This window comes from Phaseolus vulgaris, chromosome 3 (genome assembly GCF_051622355.1).
Source record: "Phaseolus vulgaris cultivar YP4 chromosome 3, ASM5162235v1, whole genome shotgun sequence".
NCBI lineage: Eukaryota > Viridiplantae > Streptophyta > Magnoliopsida > Fabales > Fabaceae > Phaseolus > Phaseolus vulgaris.
The window spans coordinates 28124722-28144453 of NC_143500.1; the positions used below are offsets into that span (position 1 = coordinate 28124722).

General features: G+C 37.2%; 2 protein-coding genes and 1 pseudogene across 2 annotated transcripts; 2 read left to right on the top strand and 1 right to left on the bottom strand.

Moving 5' to 3' along the window:
- Positions 1-3825: 3825 nt before the first annotated feature.
- Positions 3826-5401, top strand: LOC137805838 (tryptophan aminotransferase-related protein 4 pseudogene; annotated as a pseudogene).
- A 5560-nt stretch (positions 5402-10961) lies between these two features.
- Positions 10962-12689, bottom strand: LOC137839426 (uncharacterized). Its single transcript, XM_090300105.1, has 3 exons — positions 12556-12689; positions 11541-12456; positions 10962-11447 (listed from the first exon to the last, which is right to left on the bottom strand). The coding sequence occupies exons 1-3, from the start codon at positions 12687-12689 to the stop codon at positions 10962-10964; spliced, it is 1536 nt and encodes a 511-aa protein (XP_090156231.1).
- Positions 12690-17862: 5173 nt separating this feature from the next.
- On the top strand, positions 17863-19269 carry LOC137839425 (uncharacterized). The gene is made up of 6 exons (XM_090300106.1): positions 17863-17977; positions 18079-18163; positions 18236-18368; positions 18446-18504; positions 18917-19037; positions 19123-19269. The coding sequence occupies exons 1-6, from the start codon at positions 17863-17865 to the stop codon at positions 19267-19269; spliced, it is 660 nt and encodes a 219-aa protein (XP_090156232.1).
- The last annotated feature ends 463 nt before the right edge of the window (positions 19270-19732 follow it).

Genomic DNA, 19732 nt, shown 5'->3' on the forward strand with positions numbered 1-19732 from the left:
TTCGCTTGGGTTAGAAGTCTCGAGAGTGGGAAGGGTAGGTTCGTAGAGAACACCTCCCCCTCGAGTGAGAACACCAAGAATGAACAAGTATGGTTCACCAGAGAAATCCTCCTTCACCTTTGAGCGAAGATGAGGTCAGATACGAGTCGTCCCCTTACGTTAGAGGTCTCGAGTGCGGAAAAGGTAGGTTCGCAGAAAATGCCTCCCCTTCGAGTGAAAACGCTAAGGTTGGAAGAAATGGTTCATCAGAGAAATCCTCTTCCGCCTTGAGCGAAGATGAGGTCAGTCATAAGCTTTCCCTTGGGTTAGAAGTCTTGAGACTGGGAGGGATTCACATTTTTTGCTGAAATCGACCTAAATCGAGAAAAAGTTTTACAATCTTGATTATTTTTTTTTACTAATTTTTTTTTTTTAGTTTCTAAAATAGTATCTAATTTAATCATTATAGAAACTGATTGTACCGACCAGTCCTCGGGCGTTGTTGACCGCTAGTAATGATGGGGCCACGTAAGCTGGATCCTAGGAGCGGCGTGAGCCAGTGTCTCGCAAGACACGTGAGCTAAGGTGCCGAAGAGTGGTCAGACGTTGATCACCCAGATGTAGTGATGTGTCCTCGACAATATAGTGAGGGCGATGAGACATCAGACATCGGTGATTCAAACAACAGAGCTGGGCCACGAGAGGTGGATCCCAGACCACACACCAGTTATTAGTTAGGGAGAAGCCTAGATCACGAGGGGTCCATGCGTGCGGTGTGGATGACGCGTTCCAACGTAACACAAGTAAAAAGCCACTAGAAGAGATACGATACGTGAGGGTCACGTTCCAGGGGTAAGTTGCATGCATGGCACGTGAACATCTAGGGCACTCCCAGGACGGATGGCCCTAGAGATTAGGTGCACAAGTTGGTACCAAGGTGGTCATCTGGTCATAGGTTGCACTCCAGTAAGGGAGCCTTATGCGCTAGATTGCCCTAAGAGTGGGTGGTAGTGGTGCTAAGGCACACCTTTGGTAACCCTAATTGCGGTTAGCGAAAACAACGAAAACTCTAGAGTATATAAAGGGTAGTATCAAACCTAATAAGGTACGCAAGTTTTTACGCAACGCTTACGCTAATACACACACAGATTATACACAAAGCTTTACACAACTAAGTTTCGGTGTTTCCTAGCCTTATACCGACTTGAGCGTTGGATTGCAAACGACCTCTAGAGCACCCTTTGTCTTTTCATTTTCAGGTGTTTGATCGAAGAAAGGCACGAACGAAGACAAAGATAATTGGACGTGCGATCGTCGTAGACGTACGAAGACAATCGAGTCAACCAACAGAAACACTAATTATTTTTATCACTAAAATTATTTATATTATGATTTTCTAGTAATATTCACATTCGTTTATAAATTATGCATAGTAACTAATATGTATTTCCCAATTTTAACTATGATAGAATTGAATATTACATGAAATAACAGTATTGAAGATATCTACAAAATGTCTAATATATTATTTGTCATTGTGTAAAAGAAAAATATAAATCTTATAAAAAATACACCAATATAAAACAGATCATTATAAAAAAACTATACAATAAAAAATAATTTTGAAGATAAAAAATATTAATTATTAATTAATATAGTAATTCAATTAAAAATTATTGATATATAATAAATAATTTTTAATTAATATCTAATTAACTATTTTATCTGTATATTTTATTAATTTATTAAATGTGTAATAAAGTGCGTTGTAAAAAATATGTCATTTTGTTCTAAAAGAAGAAGTATAAACATGATGTTGGGATGGTCAACTGCAGCAGCTGAGTCAATTTAAAGTCTTTATTTGAAGGAATCACACACAAACAAATAAAAAAGCGGTTATTACCAATCATTTCTAGAAGAAAAAATAAGATATATATTTTACTTGACCAAACTGAAATTCTGTGATTTCCCCACTCTAATTTATTTGAAACTTGTAACATATCATGGACTAATTTTATGAATCTTGTGGTTGTTCTTTTTATACTTAAAATATATATTACTGAAGTAAATTTTGTCTCTCTTAATACTTTTCATTATATATAAAAAATAGTAATAGATGGGAATTTGACACCAAATTTAACAAGCAAGATATAATTAATTATGTAGATACATTTGGGCACTAATTTCTTCAATAGTTGGGTTAATTAAAGTTAAACCGAGACTAGTTCAATTTTAAAATAATTTTACATTCCAATAATTTAAAGTATTTATTATGAAAGAAAATATAATTTTTATATTTAAAATATTCGTTAGATAAATATATTATAGTATAATTTATTTCAAATATAAATTGTAACTATAAAAGTAAATATTTATTCTGTTAAATATATGGAGCGGAATTTGAAATATATTTAATAAGTTTTGAGAGATAAAAAATTAACGAACTATATATACGGACAAAATCTGTGTTTGGTATATAATTTTTTTTAAAATTATATTATCTGAGAATTATATTTCTATGATTATGTTTGAAATTATATTATCTGAATCGTAAAACGATGAAGCTTCCTTTCCAATATCTGGGGTTGAGGTGGGTGGTAATCCGAGGAAGATACAGTTCTGGGATCCGGTAGTTAAAAAGGTCGAAGCCAAACTTAGCTCTTGGAAAGGGAGATTTCTTTCAATGGCAGGACGAATCTGTCTGTTGAAATCGGTGTTCACTGCCATTCCTTTGTTCTACCTCTCGATTTTCAAAGCCCCCGTAGCAGTGTACAATAAAATCAGTAGCATTCAGAGGAAGTTCTTATGGGCTTGGGGAAAACAGAGCAAGCAAGTCGATATCTTGGGTTAGCTGGGATAATGTGTGTAAGCCTTTAGAGTTAGGAGGCATGGGGGTGAAGGAAATGAAGAACTTTAATGTGGCTCTCCTGGCGAAATGGAGATGGAGGCTCATGAGTAGTGAATGAGGAAAATGGAAAGAGATTTTCTCATCTAAATACGGCACAGTAGCAGAAAATATACAGCTTAGGTCGAAATACCAATTATGGTGGTGGAAGGATCTCACTAAAATCTGCGGTGAAGGTGTTGAAGACGGTTGGTTCCAAAAGGCCATTGGGTGGAAAGTAGGAAACAGAGCCATAGTGAGATTTTGGGAGGATCTGTGACTTGGGAATGAATGTCTTAGATCAGTGTACCCTAGACTATTTTCCTTGTCACTTGACCAAGGTAAAAGGGTGGGGGAGGTAGGAGTATGGGAAAAGAATAGTTGGCAGTGGAATTTGAATTGGAGGAGGGACAGGTTTCATTGGGAGACGGATATGGAGGTAGACATGTTGTCCAGACTAAGTACGGGTGCTTTGTGTAAGGATTCCCTTGACCAACTTCTATGGAAGGGGGACCAGAAGGGTACGTTCTCGGTTAAGTCAGCATATTCTATGTTGGATAATCACCAATGCTCAGCCGCAAGGGAAGGTGTGTTTAGTCTCCTATGGCAAGCTAAAGGCATGCCCAAAGTACTTACTACAACTTGGAGAATCCTCATTGATAGAATTCCTAATAGAGTTAATTTGTTGATATGAGGTGTGCATGTGACCTCAACCCTTTGTGCTCTTTGTAATCTGTCGGAGGAATCCTCTCAACACCTTTTTTTAGAATGCGGTTTTGCACAACAAGTGTGGTCCCGATGTTATAGGTGGATTGGTATTCTAGGTGTCCAAATAAGGACCTCATGAACCACTTTATGAATTTTCATCTAACACATATTTCCAGTCAACAGAATTAGGTATGGTTAGGTTTTTAGGCGGCTATCGTTAGCTGTATTTGGGAGCATAGGAACATAGTGATTTTCAGACAAGGGGTGCCTGACTCCGATGAGATTTTCCAGAACGCTCAGCTACAGTCATGGTTATGGTTAAAGCACAAAACATCTGATTTTTCGTATGCTTTCTCGGACTGGTTCTTGTATCCGAACCAATGTCTTCTCTTGGTTCGCTGAGTGGTTGGAGTTCGAGCTGAAACAGGTATGGTATAATAAGGAAGTGAGGTTGGTTCTTAGCAGGTATAAGGTGATCATTTTTCTGTCATTGGTAGTAGTCGTGTTTCGGGAGTTTATCCATGAAAGCGGACATGGTTCCCCCTGGGTCAAGCCCTGTGGTGTTTTTGTAGAAGCAAAGGAATCTTGGTGCTATTTTGATCTCTAGACAGACCATATCTGCTGTGATTGTTGCCTCGGCAGAGTATGTCTTGCGGGATCGGTAGGGGTGTGTGCTACAAAACTCTGAATTCTGCAGCCTTCAGTGGGGATCCATATTTTTTTGAGCCTTTTTTGGAAGAAACATGCCAGAAGCAGTGTTATATTAGTATCAGGGTGGCACAAAATGGGTTATACTTATAGTGATGGATCATACATCTCACAACTTTTGGTGGACCTTATCCAAAAACTCCATGGTATAGTTGGAAATGCAATCACTGAAGGAAAATACTTTGTATTTGGAAGTGGCTTAACACAACTCCTAAATGCTGTAGTTTATGCCTTGTCTCCCGACACATCTGTACTACCTCTAGCAAAAGTACTAGCCACACCACCACTTTACCCTGTGTATAGAACACATTCACAATTTTTCAATGCTAGGAGTTTTAGTTATGAAGGAAGCACATCCTCACGGATTAACAACACAGTTAGTAACTCTACATTCATTGAGTTTGTCACTTCACCAAGCAATCCGGATGGAAAGTTGACTAAGGGAGTTCTTAAATCTCACAGGCCATGCTGGGAGCCGATTTGGACGGGTAATATCATAGGATGAAACAGTATATGAAAAGATGTTGACATATTTGGATATGAACACCATGGGAGTTTCCCGCGGGGCTCAGCTGAGAGCTTTTATGCTTCTGGACGTTGTTTTTGAAGAAGATGATGGAAAACAGATATTCAAATTTGCATATTCAACCATGAGGCATCATTGGAGAAAGTTGAAAGAAACCATATCTAAATTAAAACGCTTTTCTTTGCAGAAACTGTCTACCAAATACTGCACCCTCTTCAAAAGGGAAAGAGATATCTCACCAGCTTACGCTTGGTTGAAGTGTGAGAGAGAAGAAGATAAAAACTGCTATGAAACCCTTGAAGCTACTGGCATCAATGGTCGTACAGGAAGTATATATACTGATGATGATCATTACGTGCTCCCAGTCTGATTAGAAGCCAAGATGAATGCCAATCCCGGGAATTCGTTTTTGGGCACATTTATATGCTGTCGAGTCCTGAAATACCAACAGCTGAATAGGAGAAACAAGGGAATGGCTGGTGGTGACTGCTCAAAATGCCACAAAACACTGAATTCTGCAGCCTTCAGGTTTTTTTCAGTTTTGTCAGGCTATATAGATTGTGAGGATGAAGGAGGTCCTGTGGTTTGTGGGGATGTTGATGCCTCTGTTTGTTCTAGTTTTATTAGTGTTCTAGAGGTAGGTTGTTTTTTAATGTTAGTTTTTGTAGCATTTTATAGCAAACGGTTCGATCTCTCCTTCTTTGAGGGTGTTTTGTGTAAAAGGATTGGGATACCCCTTTGTATCTCCTTTAATTTTAATTCCATTCTTTGCAGATAAAAAAAAATGTTTGAAATAATTTATAATGTGTTTGACATTTCTAAAATAAAATTAAAACTTTTGTTCAAGGGTATATATTACTATTTAACAAGATAATATATTAAAAAATTATTAAACAAAAAATAATTTTAAAAATAAATTATAATTAATCATTATATTAATTAAATTAGATATTATTTTAGAAATTTAAAATTATTGATATTTAAAATAATTTCTATTATTAATAAAATTTATAAATTAGTTTTTGATATTTAATTAATTACTAATATTTTAGCTACACACTTTAGAAATTTTGAACTCTAATAATTAATAGTTAATTAGATATTAATTTAAAAACTAGTTTATAATTTTATTAATAATATAGATTAATTTTTCGTTTTTAAAATAATATATACTTAATTTAATAAATACTGTAATTAATGATTTTTTATTTTTAAAATTAGTTTTTATTTAGTAAATTTTTTAACCTTTAATTAAATCCCTAAAACAACTATTTTCATTAGTCTTCCATTTTTCTCTTTAGTTTCACACGTGAACTATCCTTTTTGTCCGTTTGGTTGGATTTCTCATTGATCACTTTCTTAGTATTAATTCATCCTCTTGGTTTTACATTCACGTTGTTTGAAAGTCATTAAATAATTTTTCCGTGTTAGGTAGAAGTTCTTAGTCATATTTAATATATCGCTTGATAAAAATACTAATTTTATCTTAGAAATTACAAACGTGAAAGATAAAGGAATATTTGTTATGAAAAAAAACCCATCTTTAATGTATATATAATCCCAAAATGCCAAATAAATACGTTTTCAACCTCGAAATTTACCGTTTTCAGTTCTTTAAACGAAAAAGGAATGATATTTAATTTAAAAGATGTATTTTTTTTTTTAATTTGAAGAGTTTACTTTCAAATTTGAAGAACTAAAATCATAATTAAGTAAATGGTTTTTTGACCATGATGAGGTTATTTTTTTGGTTTTTACCAAAATAGGATCCGTTTAAAAAAAATTACAAATTTAGGCAAGTTGTGCTAATTCGACACGACTTCATATGCACAAATCGTCGCAATTAGGCACGACTTCTGCCATGTCATACTGAAGTCGTGCCAACTTGACACGACTTCTGCCTTGTCATACTGAAACCGTGCCAAGTTGACACGATTTCTGCCACGTCATATATATATATATATATATATATATTTAATTTTATTGTTTATATATTGGGTAATAAGTTATGTAATGTTAAAAATTAATTTGATACATAATGTAGCAAATAAGTCAAATCATAAATAACAAAATAATATAAATAAATTATTTTATGTGGATTTGTTTAAAGATATTACAGTATCATGAATGAATTATTATATGTATCATGAATGAATTATTATATGTTTGAAAGCATGAATAATCTGTGAATTTTGTTATTTGAGATTTATTACATAAATGCAATTATTTATATTATTTAAATTATTCATTTTCAATTTTTAGTTAAGAATGACATTAAAATTGAGTGAATTTATATTCATTTAAGATTTTGAAAAACTTAAAAATTATATTTAATTTTTTTTAAGTAGGAAATAAATAAAAGGACCAAGAATAGTAAGAAAATATCATGAGTTGTCAGACAAAGAAACTATTCTCATTTGGCAAATGAACGGATTGCAAAAAATATGAGAACAGAAGAAACGAAAGAAAAATATTTGCACAAACAAAGAAAATGCTAAATAATAGTAATAGTAATAATGGACATTTAATATGAATCAGAAAGGTAATTAATGATCTTGGAATTGTAAATTTTGAAAATCTGAAAGAATAAATAAAAGTAATTAATAATAATAATAATAAATAATAATAATAATAATAATAATAATGGAATTGGAAATAAGTGTGCAACAGAAGTCAGAAAAAGAAGATATGAATCAGAAAGGGAATTAATCAACCTTAGCGTTTTCACTCAAGGGGGAGGTGTTCTTTGCGAAGCTACCTTTTCCAACCTCAAGACCTCTAACCCAGGTGAATGGTTCGAAACTACATTGTACAAAATACTCGAGAATATACTTCAACCGAAACTTTATTGGGTGACCTCGTTAAAAAACCATTGTAAGGAAAAAAAAGTGTCCCCTAAAAACTACGTACAATGCACTAGTTCAACTGAAGTAAAATTTGAGGTTGGTCGCATTCCATGTATGAGGAATCGCGCCGCCCTCTAATGTCTCAAGCCTGTATGCCCCTTTTCCAAGGGCCTTTGTCACCCTGAAAGGACCAGTCCACTTGGGAGACAACTTGTTCTCTAGCTGGTATGGGTGGGCCTTCCGCATCACCAGGTCAGAGACCTGGAACTGCCGAGGTCTCAGCTTGGAGCTGTACTTGTACTCCACCCTTCTCTTCAAGGCTTCAACTTTGATTCTTGCTTCCTCCCTGACCTCATCCAGTAAGTCTAGATTCACCTTTCTTTCTTCATTAGACTCATCGGTCACGAAGTTCTGAAAGCGTGGCGAGTTCTCCTAGATCTCTATGGGAATTATCGCGTCCGAACCATACACCAAGCTGAAGGGTGTTTCCCTGGTGGTGGACTGGGGAGTACTGTGGTAAGCCCACACAATTATGGGGACTTCTTCTGCCTAGGTCCCTTTGGCCTTCTCCAACCTTCTCTTCAGAACTCTGAGCAGAACTCGGTTGGCAAACTCAACCTGCCCATTCGTCTGGGGTGTTTGACTAATGCGAACACCTGTTTTATCCCAAGTTCTGTACAAAGCTTTCCCAACTGCTGGCTTTCGAACTGGTTGCCATTATCAGACACCAACTGTTTTGGTACTCCAAAGCGGCATACTATGTTCTTCAACACGAAGTGCTGAATCTTGTGGGTTGTAATCTGCGCCACTAGCTCAACCTCTATCCACTTCGTGAAATATGGCAACCACGAGGTACTTCATCTGCCGTATCGCCAAAGGGAAAGGCCCTAGGATATCGATTCCCCAGGTATGAAATGGACAAGGGCTATAAATTGATCTGAGCTCTTCTGGTGGCGCCTTGTGCCAGTCGGCGTGTTGCTGACATTGCTTGCACTGCTGTGTGTTCCTCGTGCAGTCTTCCCTTATGGTTGGCCAATAGTATCCCGCGCGAATGGCCTTTGATGCTAGAGATTGGCCACCGATGTGACTTCTGCATATCCCTTCATGGAGTTATGCCATTATTCGCGCGCATTGCTCACCGCTTACACATACCAAAATAAGGTGGGTAAACCCGTGTCTGAATAATTCCCCATCAATGAGGGTGTATTTGGTCGAATTCTTCTTTATTTTTCTGGCCTCTGTGTGTTTCAGCGGGAGTATCCCATTAGCCAAGTAACGGTTGTAGGGCGTCATTTAAGTTTCTCCTCTTTCAACCAGACAGACCTGCAATGACTCTTCCCCAAGAATTGGGTATGTGCTTATCCTAGGCGTTTTCAGTGTCTCCTGAGACAATGACCGATGACTCTTATTCCTCCCTTCCGACGTGCTAACTTGATGGACCCCTACCAAATTATATGCAATGAAGGTTCGAGGTGTCTTCAAGGTTTCCTGGATGATTGTCCTCTGTTTTCCCCCATTGCCCGAATTGGCGAGCTTTGCTAGTAAGTCAGCTCGGGCATTCTGCTCTCTAGGGACATGTATCAATTCGAACACCGCAAATGACTTCTTCAAGATTTGGACATATTCTAGATAAGTAGCCATCTGAGGGTCTTTGGCATGGTATTCTCCTATTACTTGGCCCGTGACTAGTAGGGAGTCACTCTTCGCCAACAAACATTGTGCACCCATCTCCTTAGCTAACAGTATTCCAACGATCAGAGCTTCATACTCTGCCTGGTTGTTACTGGACTTGAAAGCAAATCGCAGGGTCTGCTCAATCAATAGCCCATTTGGCCCTTCCAGGATGACGCCAGCTCCGCTGCCTTGTTGGTTAGAGGAACCATCTACAAAGAGCATCCATAAGAAGTTAGACTCTTCATGGTGCATTTCTTCCAAGGAGAGCTCCACTACGAAGTCAGCATAAACATGGCCTTTGATAGGGCCTCTAGGCTCATATTGTACGTCAAATTCTGATAGCTCTACCGCCCAACACACAATTCTTCCTACAACGCCTGGCTTCTGTAAGACCTTGCAAATGGGAAGGTCTGCCATCACCACCACAGTAAAGCTCTGGAAGTAGTGGCGAAGTCTTCTCGCTGAGAATACTATTGCTAGAGCTGCCTTCTCTAGGGCTTGGTATCTCACCTCGGGCCCTTGCAATACTTTTCTCACAAATTAAATTAGCTTTTGTACCTGGTCCTGCTCTTGCACGAGGACCGAACTGATCGCCCGATCAGTGACCGCAAAGTATAGGCAAAGCCGTGTGCCTAGCTGCGGTTTGCATAATACTGGAGGACTGACCAAGTACTCCTTCAGCTTGAGGAATGCCTCCTCGCATTCTCTGGTCCATATGAACCTACTGTTCCTCCTCAGGCACAATAAATAGGGGTTACCTTTATCCCCTCTAGCTGATACAAATCTGGACAAAGCGGCCATCCGCCCTATCAACTGCTGCACCTCCTTTACTGAGATCGGGGCTCCTCATTGCGAGGATTGCAGCGCACTTCTCTGGGTTCGCTTCTATCCCACGTTCGGTGAGTAAGAAGCCCAAGAACTTGCCCGTTTCCACCCCGAACACACACTTCTCTGGGTTTAGCTTCAGTCTATACTTAGCTATTGTTGTAAATAACTCTTCTAAATCAGCAACGTGCTAATCCTTTACCTGCGAGGTCACCACCATATCATCCACGTATGCTTGCATATTTCGCCCTATCATGGGCGCGAGTACCCTGTCCATAAGCCTCTGGTAGGTGGTACCTATGTTCTTCAGCCCAAAGGGCATCACTGTGTAACAATAGCAAGATAGCTCCATCATGAATGTCGTCTTGCACTCATCCCTGGGATGCATCTTGATCTGGTTGTACCCAGAAATGGCATCCAAAAAGTTGAGCAACCTGCAACTCGGAGGCGCTGTCTACCAAAGCATCAATGCTTGGCAGGGGGTAGGAGTCCTTTGGGCAGGCCTTGTTGAGGTCTGTGAAGTCTACGCACATCCTCCACTTCCTGTTGGCCTTCTTTACCAGCACCACATTTGCCAGCCACTCTGGGTACTGAATCTCCCTAATGTGGTCGACACTCAGCAACTTTCGCGTTTCTTCTTTGATGACGTGCTGCCTCTCCTTGTTGAACTTTCTCCTCCTTTGGCGAACAGGTCGGACCTGGGGGTCCATTGTAAGACGATGGCTAGGAAGTCGAGGTCTATGCCAGGCATGTCCGAGGTGGACCACGCGAAGGAGTCCAGGTGGCGTGCTATGACTTCGGCAATTTGGTCCTACGTCCCTTGGCCTAGAGACTTGCCAAACTTAAACATTCTGCCACCGATCTCGCTCTCTAGGACGTCTTCTGCTGGTTTGGGTCTCCTTTCCCAGGCGACTTCTACACGGGCGACCCCTTCTTCACTTGGGGCCCAGGTGGTGACAGTGAACACTCCTTTCTTTGTTTTGAGGCTATTCTCGTAACACCTCTTAGCCTCCTTCTGGTCTGATCTGATGGTGATCACAGTCCCCTCCAAGGAAGGTAGTTTCATCCTCATGTGCCTTGTCGATGCTATTAGTCTCATTCTGTTCAAGGCAAGTTTTCGCAACAGTATGTTGTAAGCTGAGGGAGCATTAACAACAAGGTACTTGATGTTCTCTGTGTGGGAATCTACACCATCCGTGAAGGTGGTCCTCAGCTCTATGTGTCCACACACTTCTACCTGGTCTCCAACGAATCCATACAAGCAGCCGATGTAAGGCCTCAATTGGTTGGGAGACAACTGCAATTTGTTGAAGGTCGACCAGAACATCACGTCTGCCGAGCTTCCCTGGTCCACTAGAACACGATGCACCTTTCTTCCCGTTGTTACTACCGAGATCACCACTGGGTCATTGTCGAGGGGGACGACATCTCGGAGGTCGGCCTTGGTGAAGACGAGGTCGATGTCAAGAGCCTGGTCTGCCTCTTGCACCTCTACCGTCATCACCGCTCGTGCGTATTTCTTCCGCTGAGAAGGAGTGCATCCCCCTCCCGAGAAGCCTCCTGAAATGGTGTGAATTTCGCCATGAACGGGCATCTCGTGCCCTTGATCACCCCCTGGTGCTACCAACGTCTGAACCCCTTGTGGCTCCTGCAAATAGTCCTTCAAGAAATTGTTCTTCACTAGTTCGTCTAACTGGTGCCCTAGTGATAAGTAGTTACGTATGGGGTTGCCATACGCTTGGTGGAACTCACACCAAGCGTTCTTGCTAGGCCCCAATCTCTTGTTTGTTTTCGGGGGCATCTTCCGTCTCTCCGCTATGTTGGGAATAGCGATCGACTCCTTCAACTCTACCAGGAAGTTGTGCCTGGGGGGCGCATCCTCCCTCGCGCGCCATGGTCTGGGGCTTTCTGGCCTTGTAGGGCTACTGCTCCTTAGAGACTTCTTCTCTGTCGTCGCCTCATGTACCCTCATGGGATGAGGTCGATTCGGCCCTCGCGGGAAGACAGGGGCAACGATTTTGCGCTTCTCGGTGACTTCCTCTTCTGCGACGATATGCGCTACCGCTCGACGCCTGATCTCGCAAAAGGTTTTGGGGAGAGACCTGATGAGTGACTCACTGAAGGGTCCCGGTAAGATTCCCTTTCTGAAAGCATGCACCACCATATCCTCGTCCTTGGTGTGCAGTCTTACCACCTGTGCCACAAATCGGCTGAGGAAGTCCTTCAAGAATTCTCCCTGGTACTGTCTTACATCAAAAAGATCGTAAGAGATTGGCAGGGGAGCCCTATTGACGATGTATTGATCCCTGAACAACGTAGAAAACTGCGCAAACGACGTTACATGTCCGTCAGGGAGGATGAGAAACTAGTCTAGCACTGTGCCTGTCAGCGTGCTCATGAACAACTTGCAATGCACTGCATCAGATCCCCCAAACAACATCATTTGGGTGTGGAAGGCCGTGAGATGAGCCTTCGGATCCTCTACACCTGTAAAGGCGGCTTTAGGACCTACGAAGGTGGCTGGTATCACGGCATCCATGATCTCCTTCGAGAATGACATTGGGAAAGCCCTGGGTGGTGTAGGCGGGGCTCGCTCATGCACCACGTGTTCCCTGCCTGCTGCAAATTCCTGCGCAGTTCCTCGTTGGTCCTGCGCAGTTCTTCGTTCCTTGTTTGCGACTCAGCCAAGTCAATCCGGATGCGTTCCTGATCCATTCTGGATGTCACCATCGTCTCCTGAAGGGCGCACATAGACTCCATGATTTGTTGCATGGTGATGTTTTCCCCTCCGTTCGGTGCGACGGATCCTTGCCTCGTGTTCCTCGTATTGTTGGATCTATTCTCTTCACTTGTCAATGGGACCAAGTTTTAACGCCCCACGGTGGGTGCCAAATGTTCTTGCTGGTTGACTTGTTTGCCGGTTGACTCTAACAATGATCTTACGCCCTCTTTTCCCTTCTTAGGTTTGCGCTTCCCTCGATCGAAACATTCTGCACCTGCAAAGACAAAGGGGGCGCCCTAGAGGTCGTTTGCACTCCGACACTCAAGTCAATACTGGGGCTAAGAAATAATATGTGAGTGTAATAGTTCTAATCTCAGAAACTGCGTACCTTGTGGGTTTTCTTACTACCCTTTATATAGTCTAGGGTTTCTTTTGTTTCCATTACCCGCATTTAGGGTTTCTGGAGAAATGCTCTTGCGCCGTTATTACCCAATCTTAGTGTAATCTAGCGCGTAAGACTCCCCTTGCTGGAGTGCAACCTTTAACAGAATGGCCACCTGGGTACCACCTTGTGCACCCAATCTCTAGGGCCATCTGTTCTGGGGGCGCCCTAAGTATTCACGTGCCATGCATGCAGTCTCCATTGGAAACCCTAACCCTAACGGACATTCGTGGCTTCCAAGACTCTTTACTCGTGCTGCGCCTAGTCACCCTGTCCACACTACACGCATGGATCCTTTGTGACTTAGGCTTCCCCCTACCTCCGGGTGTTTCATTACTAACTGGTGTGTTTTCTGGGACCCACCTTTCGTGGCCCAATTTAGTTGTTTAAACAATCGATGCCTGATGCCACATCGGCCTTACTCTGTTGCCGAGGACACGTCGACATATCCTGGTGATCAACATCGGACAACTAATTGCACACTGGCTCATGCCGCTTGTGGGACACTGGCTCATGCCGTTTGTGGGACCCAACTTATGTGGCCCACCATTACTAGCAGTCATCGATGTCCGAGGACTAGTCGGTATAAAAAGGTTTAAGAGGTAATTGTGTTTGTGTATTATAACTTTCATTTTATTATTATTGATTATTATTATTATTATTTAATATTATTTATTCTTTTATATTTTCAAAATTTACAATTCCAAGATGATTAATTCCCTTTCTGATTCATATCTTTTTCTGACTTCTGTTGCACACTTATTTCCAATTCCAATATTATTATTATTTATATTATTAATTATTTTTATTTATTCTTTCAGATTTTCAAAATTTACAATTCCAAGATCATTAATTACCTTTCTGATTCATATTAAATGTCCATTATTACTATTACTATTATTTAGCATTTTCTTTGTTTGTGCAAATATTTTGCTTTCGTTTATTTTGTTCTCATATTTTTTTGCAATCTGTTAATCTGAAAAATGAGAATAGTTTCTTTGTCTAACAATACTTTCATTATATTTTTTTATATTCTTGGTCCTTTTATTTATTTCCTACTTAAAAAAATCAAATAAAATTTATAAGTTTTTCAAAATTTTAAATGAATATAGATTCACTCAATTTTAATGACATTCATAAATAAAAATTGAAAATGAATAAATTTACTAAATTATTCAAAATTCTAAAGCAACACATATTCTAAATAATTTAATGTCATTCTTAAATAAAAATCTCAAATAAATAATTTTTTTTATTTTTTTCAAAATCCTAAATAATCACAATATCTTAAGTTGTTTTATTTTCAACTTAAATAAAAATCTAAAATATGAAGTTTATAGTTTTTTCTACATTATAAATAAATATAAGTCCAAAAATATGTAATGTCATTCTTAAATAAAAATTCAAAATCAGTACAATTCCTAAATTATTTAATGTCATTCTTAAATAAAAATCTAAATTAATTAAATATCTATGTTTTTCAAAGTTCTAAATAAATACAAATCCTAAATAATTTTATTTCCTACTTAAATAATAATCTAAAATAAATAATATTTCTAAATCTTTCAAAATCCTAAATAAATACAAAATCTAAATGATTAAATATTTTACACAAATAAAAGTTATTTTAATTTATAAAAGTTAATTGAAAATTTATAAATATCAAATACCATTAAATAAATGCAATTTTTCATTCATTTTGGTTTTTCAACTCATCCAATAGTTTACTCATTGTGGTTTCTTGCAATACTTCATTTATTGTCCTTTTTTCAGCTCCAAGTAAAGTTCATTCATTCATTCTCATTTTTTATATCCTCAAAATAGTCCATTGAATGGAAGTGATTTTTTTTGTTGGATAAAGAACTTGTTTTATGTTCATCGTCTATAGCATAAGACCTTTATTTTTGTTTTAGTTTGTGTTGTTAATAGTCAAGGTAGGACCATAGGAAGTGTGTGGTTAACAATGAGGCGGAAAGGGGATAAAGGTTTCATCTTGTCTTTTTTTCAGAGAAAGTGTTAAGAAAATTTGTATTTTTAATGTATTCAAGTCAAAGATAGGTTTGTTTCTTCATTTTCATGTTTGCACAGGATGTGTTGATAAAGTTTTCATTTTTACACATATATCCCATTTGGTTCAAACCACTTTCTCTAAAAATTTTGGATATGACATTCCCATTTTATACTTTCAGCAAACTTAAATATGATTTTAAACCTTTACTTGCGTGCATTGCATTGGTTTTTTTGTTTGTATTACCTTATTGACTTAAGTCATCGATGTTGTTTTGTGCTCTTTGTATCAAGTTTTGTATCTTCATTTTCATGTTTTGCAAAGGAAGTATTAAAAGAGTTACCATTTTTTCAAATATCATTTTGTACTTTCAGTAATGTTAGATATGATTTTATACTTCTACCGACTTTCTTTCATTTGGTTCTTTTGTTTTTATTACCTAATTATGTTAAATCATTAATGTTGATCTTTGCGCTTTCTATCTCACTTTTTCTCCTCTTTGACTTCTTTACGTTTTCAGTAATCTGTGAACACCACCGCTACTTTTATAGCTTTGCTTCTTGATTTTCATGTTTTCAAACTGATTCCCCAGTATATCAAGCACTAAGGAAATATTTTTTCCTTCTTTCGTCCGCATGGAAAAGCAAGAGTGTATGGTTAAATGAAATTGGTGTGATTTCCCGGTTATGGATTCCATTCTTTTATATTTTTGTTCTTCTATACACTTGGTTTTTTTCATTATGTTTTTTGTTTTGTTTTTTTAATCGTTAATGGATTAATGTTTTTTTTTGGGTAGTTACTGTTTCGACTTTTTGTCCTTTGAAACATATTTCAAATTTTTTATCTGAAAGACATTTCCTTTTTATTGTTGAACTCTCTTCTAAAACTTTATCTCACTCATTATAATTTTTAGTCATTTATGGTTTCCACCTTTTTTTGTCTATATTCTGCATCTGTGTATTCTGGCAATCTGTGTATTATTTCAGAAATTTCAAAGCAAGGGTTCTTTTTTTTTGCTAAACAAGAATTCTCTTTTGCAAATGTCCTAAACAAACGTACCTAAAATTCCATTTTTTTTTGCATAGTAGGGTTTTTAGATCATGCTAAGAATTTCAATAATGTTGTACTTTGTGTTTCAATTTTTGGACACATTGCTTGGATGTTGAATTGTTTAGTGTGATTGTTTATTGTTTATATACATACATGTCTGTTCAAATGTTTTCTTTATGCAACCTGATTGTTTATTGATGTTTTAAAAGTCAAACAAAAATTTCATTAATCACAATGCTGAAAGTAGAAACATGTTTTTCTGAATCTAAAAGCAAAATTGTTTGCATGTTTTAAAGTTTCGATTTTTTATATGCTTAATCTCTTCTGTATGAAACCTGACATGGTTAACTTTGTTTTTGTCATTCATTTAACATTTTTAAACTTAATTTTTTTTCATTACCTGAATATTTATTTCATGTTATTTATGATTATTTTTGTCGTATGACATATTTGAACTAAATTCATGTTTATTCTTAGCTAAAACTATATCCCATTTGAAAATTGGAATGTTTGTTTTTGTCTCACAATACTCTTATACTTTTATTATGTTTTCTTACTATTCCTAGCTATTTCAATTTGAAATTGTAAAGTTGTTTTTTTGATATTTTTGAAAATAATTTCGTACCACTTCCTCAGTGTGTATGTATATATATATAATCGGTATGTTTTGTGTTTCACATTGACCATTGCATTCTACATTTTCCTTTTACTCAAAGGTCACCATTACAATGTTTGTGTTAAGACAAAATACAAATTGTTTCAAAGATGTTAATCTACAAAGTGAAAATTGGATCCTGATAGTTATACATTTGTGGTTTGTTTTTGATTTCAAGAAAACAAAGTTTCCATTCTCCATGGAAATGGTGATACAAGACAAAGATGTAAAATACTTTATCATTTTCTTTCATATTTTTTTTACTACAGTTCAATGTAATTTTTATTAATCATTCTTAATGTTTGTTGCTATCTTTCAGGGTGATATAATTCATGTTTCCGTTAGAAGAACTCTAATTTATAAGTTTCAAAATGATATATTTGAGGATACAGTTTATTCCTTCTATTTCTTTAGTGTGTCTACTAATTCAGGATCTTATCGCACTACCTGTCACCAATACAAAATAAATTTTCAGTTTGGAACCAAAGTAACTTGTGTTGGTAATGATCTAGTTTCATGTGCAATACCTCATTACACCCTAATTTATGTGTTAAGGGCCCTTGGTTTTGATACTGACTACTTAGTCGGTAAGTAATATTCTTTTACTTGAACAAATTTCTTTCGACATGTGTTTAAATGAATATGTTTTTACAGATAATTATTGGAATATTAACTGGTGTGGGAACTGAATGAAAAAGAGCTGAATAGATAAGGATCATCAACTAAGTTAAATGTGATTTCCATTGAAGCTGATGGGTAAGCTAATATTTTGTACCATAACGAATCCAAAATATGTTTTCTTACAATTTTAATTTTAATTTACAATAGCTACCGCATGGAGTGTACTTTATTTGGTAACTATGTTGATGAGCTCAATGCATTTCTGTCATGTGGAGAGTTGCAAGATATTGTCATCAGTGTGCAGTTTTCTAAAGTAAACATTTTCCAGGGTATGTGAAGTGATGAATTTGTAATTTTATTTAAATTTTTTATTTTATTATTGTATTTACATGATTTTTGTTATAAAACAATGCATTATATTTTAATGCAGACAAGTTTTGTCTACAACATTGCTTGGACTGTACAAAAATAATATGTAATATACAGTCTAAAGATGCAACCAAACTCAAGAAAAAGTTAGTTTAATACATTTTTATTCGATACTTAAAATGTATGACCCTTTCTAACCACAACTTTTACATGTGTAGGATGATTGAAAGTACAGATTCTCCTACACAGGGACTCCGTCAATCGTGTGATTATGGAAAACAAAATGTTGAGGATGAATTCATCAACTTCATTCGTAGAAATACTATTCAAGGCCTGAAAAATTGCAAAAAGGTATTACTATTGTTTTTTAACAGTTTACTGAAATGGATTATTAATAGTTTAAGATAATTTTTTTTTTCTTTTTACAGGAAAACACTTTTGTTATCTTAGCTACAATAAAACATATTATAATTGATGACGATTGGTGGTACACGACTTGCTTATGCGGTAAAGTTGTTTACCCAGATTCCAAAACACTTTTGTTATCTTGGCTACAATAAAACATATTGTAATTGAGGACGATTGGTGGTACACGGCTTGCTTATGCGGTAAAGCTGTTTACCCGGATTCCAAAATGTTTTTTGTGAGAAATGTAACAAACATGTTATCAAAGTCCAACAGAGGTAATGTTTGTACTTGCCTGAATTTATTTTTAATTACATATTACATATTACTTATTACTTAATACTTAATACTTAATACTTATTGTATTATTATATTAATTATTCATTTTTAATTATAATTATTATTGTGTTAATAATTAACTATTAATTAATTATTAATTATATTTATTAAATTATAGATATAATTTGTAAACCTTTATGTATTTTATATTTCAGGTATAAGCTTAAGTTGCGAGTAATTGATGAAACAGATTCCACTACTTTCGTTCTATTTGACAGGGATGCCACTACACTGATCAATAAATCTTGCGCTGAATTATTTGAAAGTCATGATAAGGTAAATTTTCCATCCATGCATATGTCTATTTATGCATATAAGAAAAGGTTATTATATTAATTGATATTTTTTTTTTAATATTTAGAACGGTGATTTCGGTGTACTACCAAAAGAATTTGATATTTTGATTGGCAAAGTTGTGTTGTTTAAAGTTGGTTGTGTTAAAGACCAATCTCTTAGGTTTGACCAATCATTTTGTGTCAAAAAAGTGTGTATTGATGATAGTACTTGATCCTGCCTGTTGACCAGAACGCAAGAGCCTTGCCTCGTCAAATCTGGATCGACTTTGCACCGTGCTAGCTTCCGTCCTTCGCCTTGATTCACCTCAAGAACCTGCAAAAGAAAGAACGGCGCCGCTGCGGCCGATCACGCTCCGACGCCCAAGTCAGCGACTGAACCACCAAAATACTAAGAGAAAACTTAAGAACTTCAGGAACCGTGCAATATTCTCTCTCAGCGTACTCAAGTTCTCACAAGCGTAAAAGAAGTATTCTAAAACGCGCGTGTACCTCAGAAGTTTGTTAGGATCCCTGATATACCTGTGCGCTTTCTCTCTCTTGACAGTTACACATCTGGACACGTGGCTCGCATCCAGCTGTACACGTGTCACCATCTGGAGCATCTTTGACTTGAGCGTCACCTCTTACTCTTCAGGCTGTTCGACTAAGTTACTTATTCAGGAAGCAACTCAGCGT

Bases quoted from the DNA above. Each gene is read 5' to 3' on its own strand.
- LOC137839426 (XM_090300105.1), bottom strand. From the start codon at position 12,689: ATGGATGCCGTGATACCAGCCACCTTCGTAGGTCCTAAAGCCGCCTTT. The intron at 12,457-12,555 runs GTTGTTCATGAG...TACGTTGTTCAG, and splicing joins TCTGATGCAGTGCATTGCAA to GGATCAATACATCGTCAATA. The intron at 11,448-11,540 runs GTAGTAACAACG...AACAAATTGCAG, and splicing joins ATGACCCAGTGGTGATCTCG to TTGTCTCCCAACCAATTGAG.
- LOC137839425 (XM_090300106.1), top strand. From the start codon at position 17,863: ATGGAGTGTACTTTATTTGGTAACTATGTTGATGAGCTCAATGCATTT. The intron at 17,978-18,078 runs GTATGTGAAGTG...ATTTTAATGCAG, and splicing joins TAAAGTAAACATTTTCCAGG to ACAAGTTTTGTCTACAACAT. The intron at 18,369-18,445 runs GTATTACTATTG...TTCTTTTTACAG, and splicing joins GCCTGAAAAATTGCAAAAAG to GAAAACACTTTTGTTATCTT.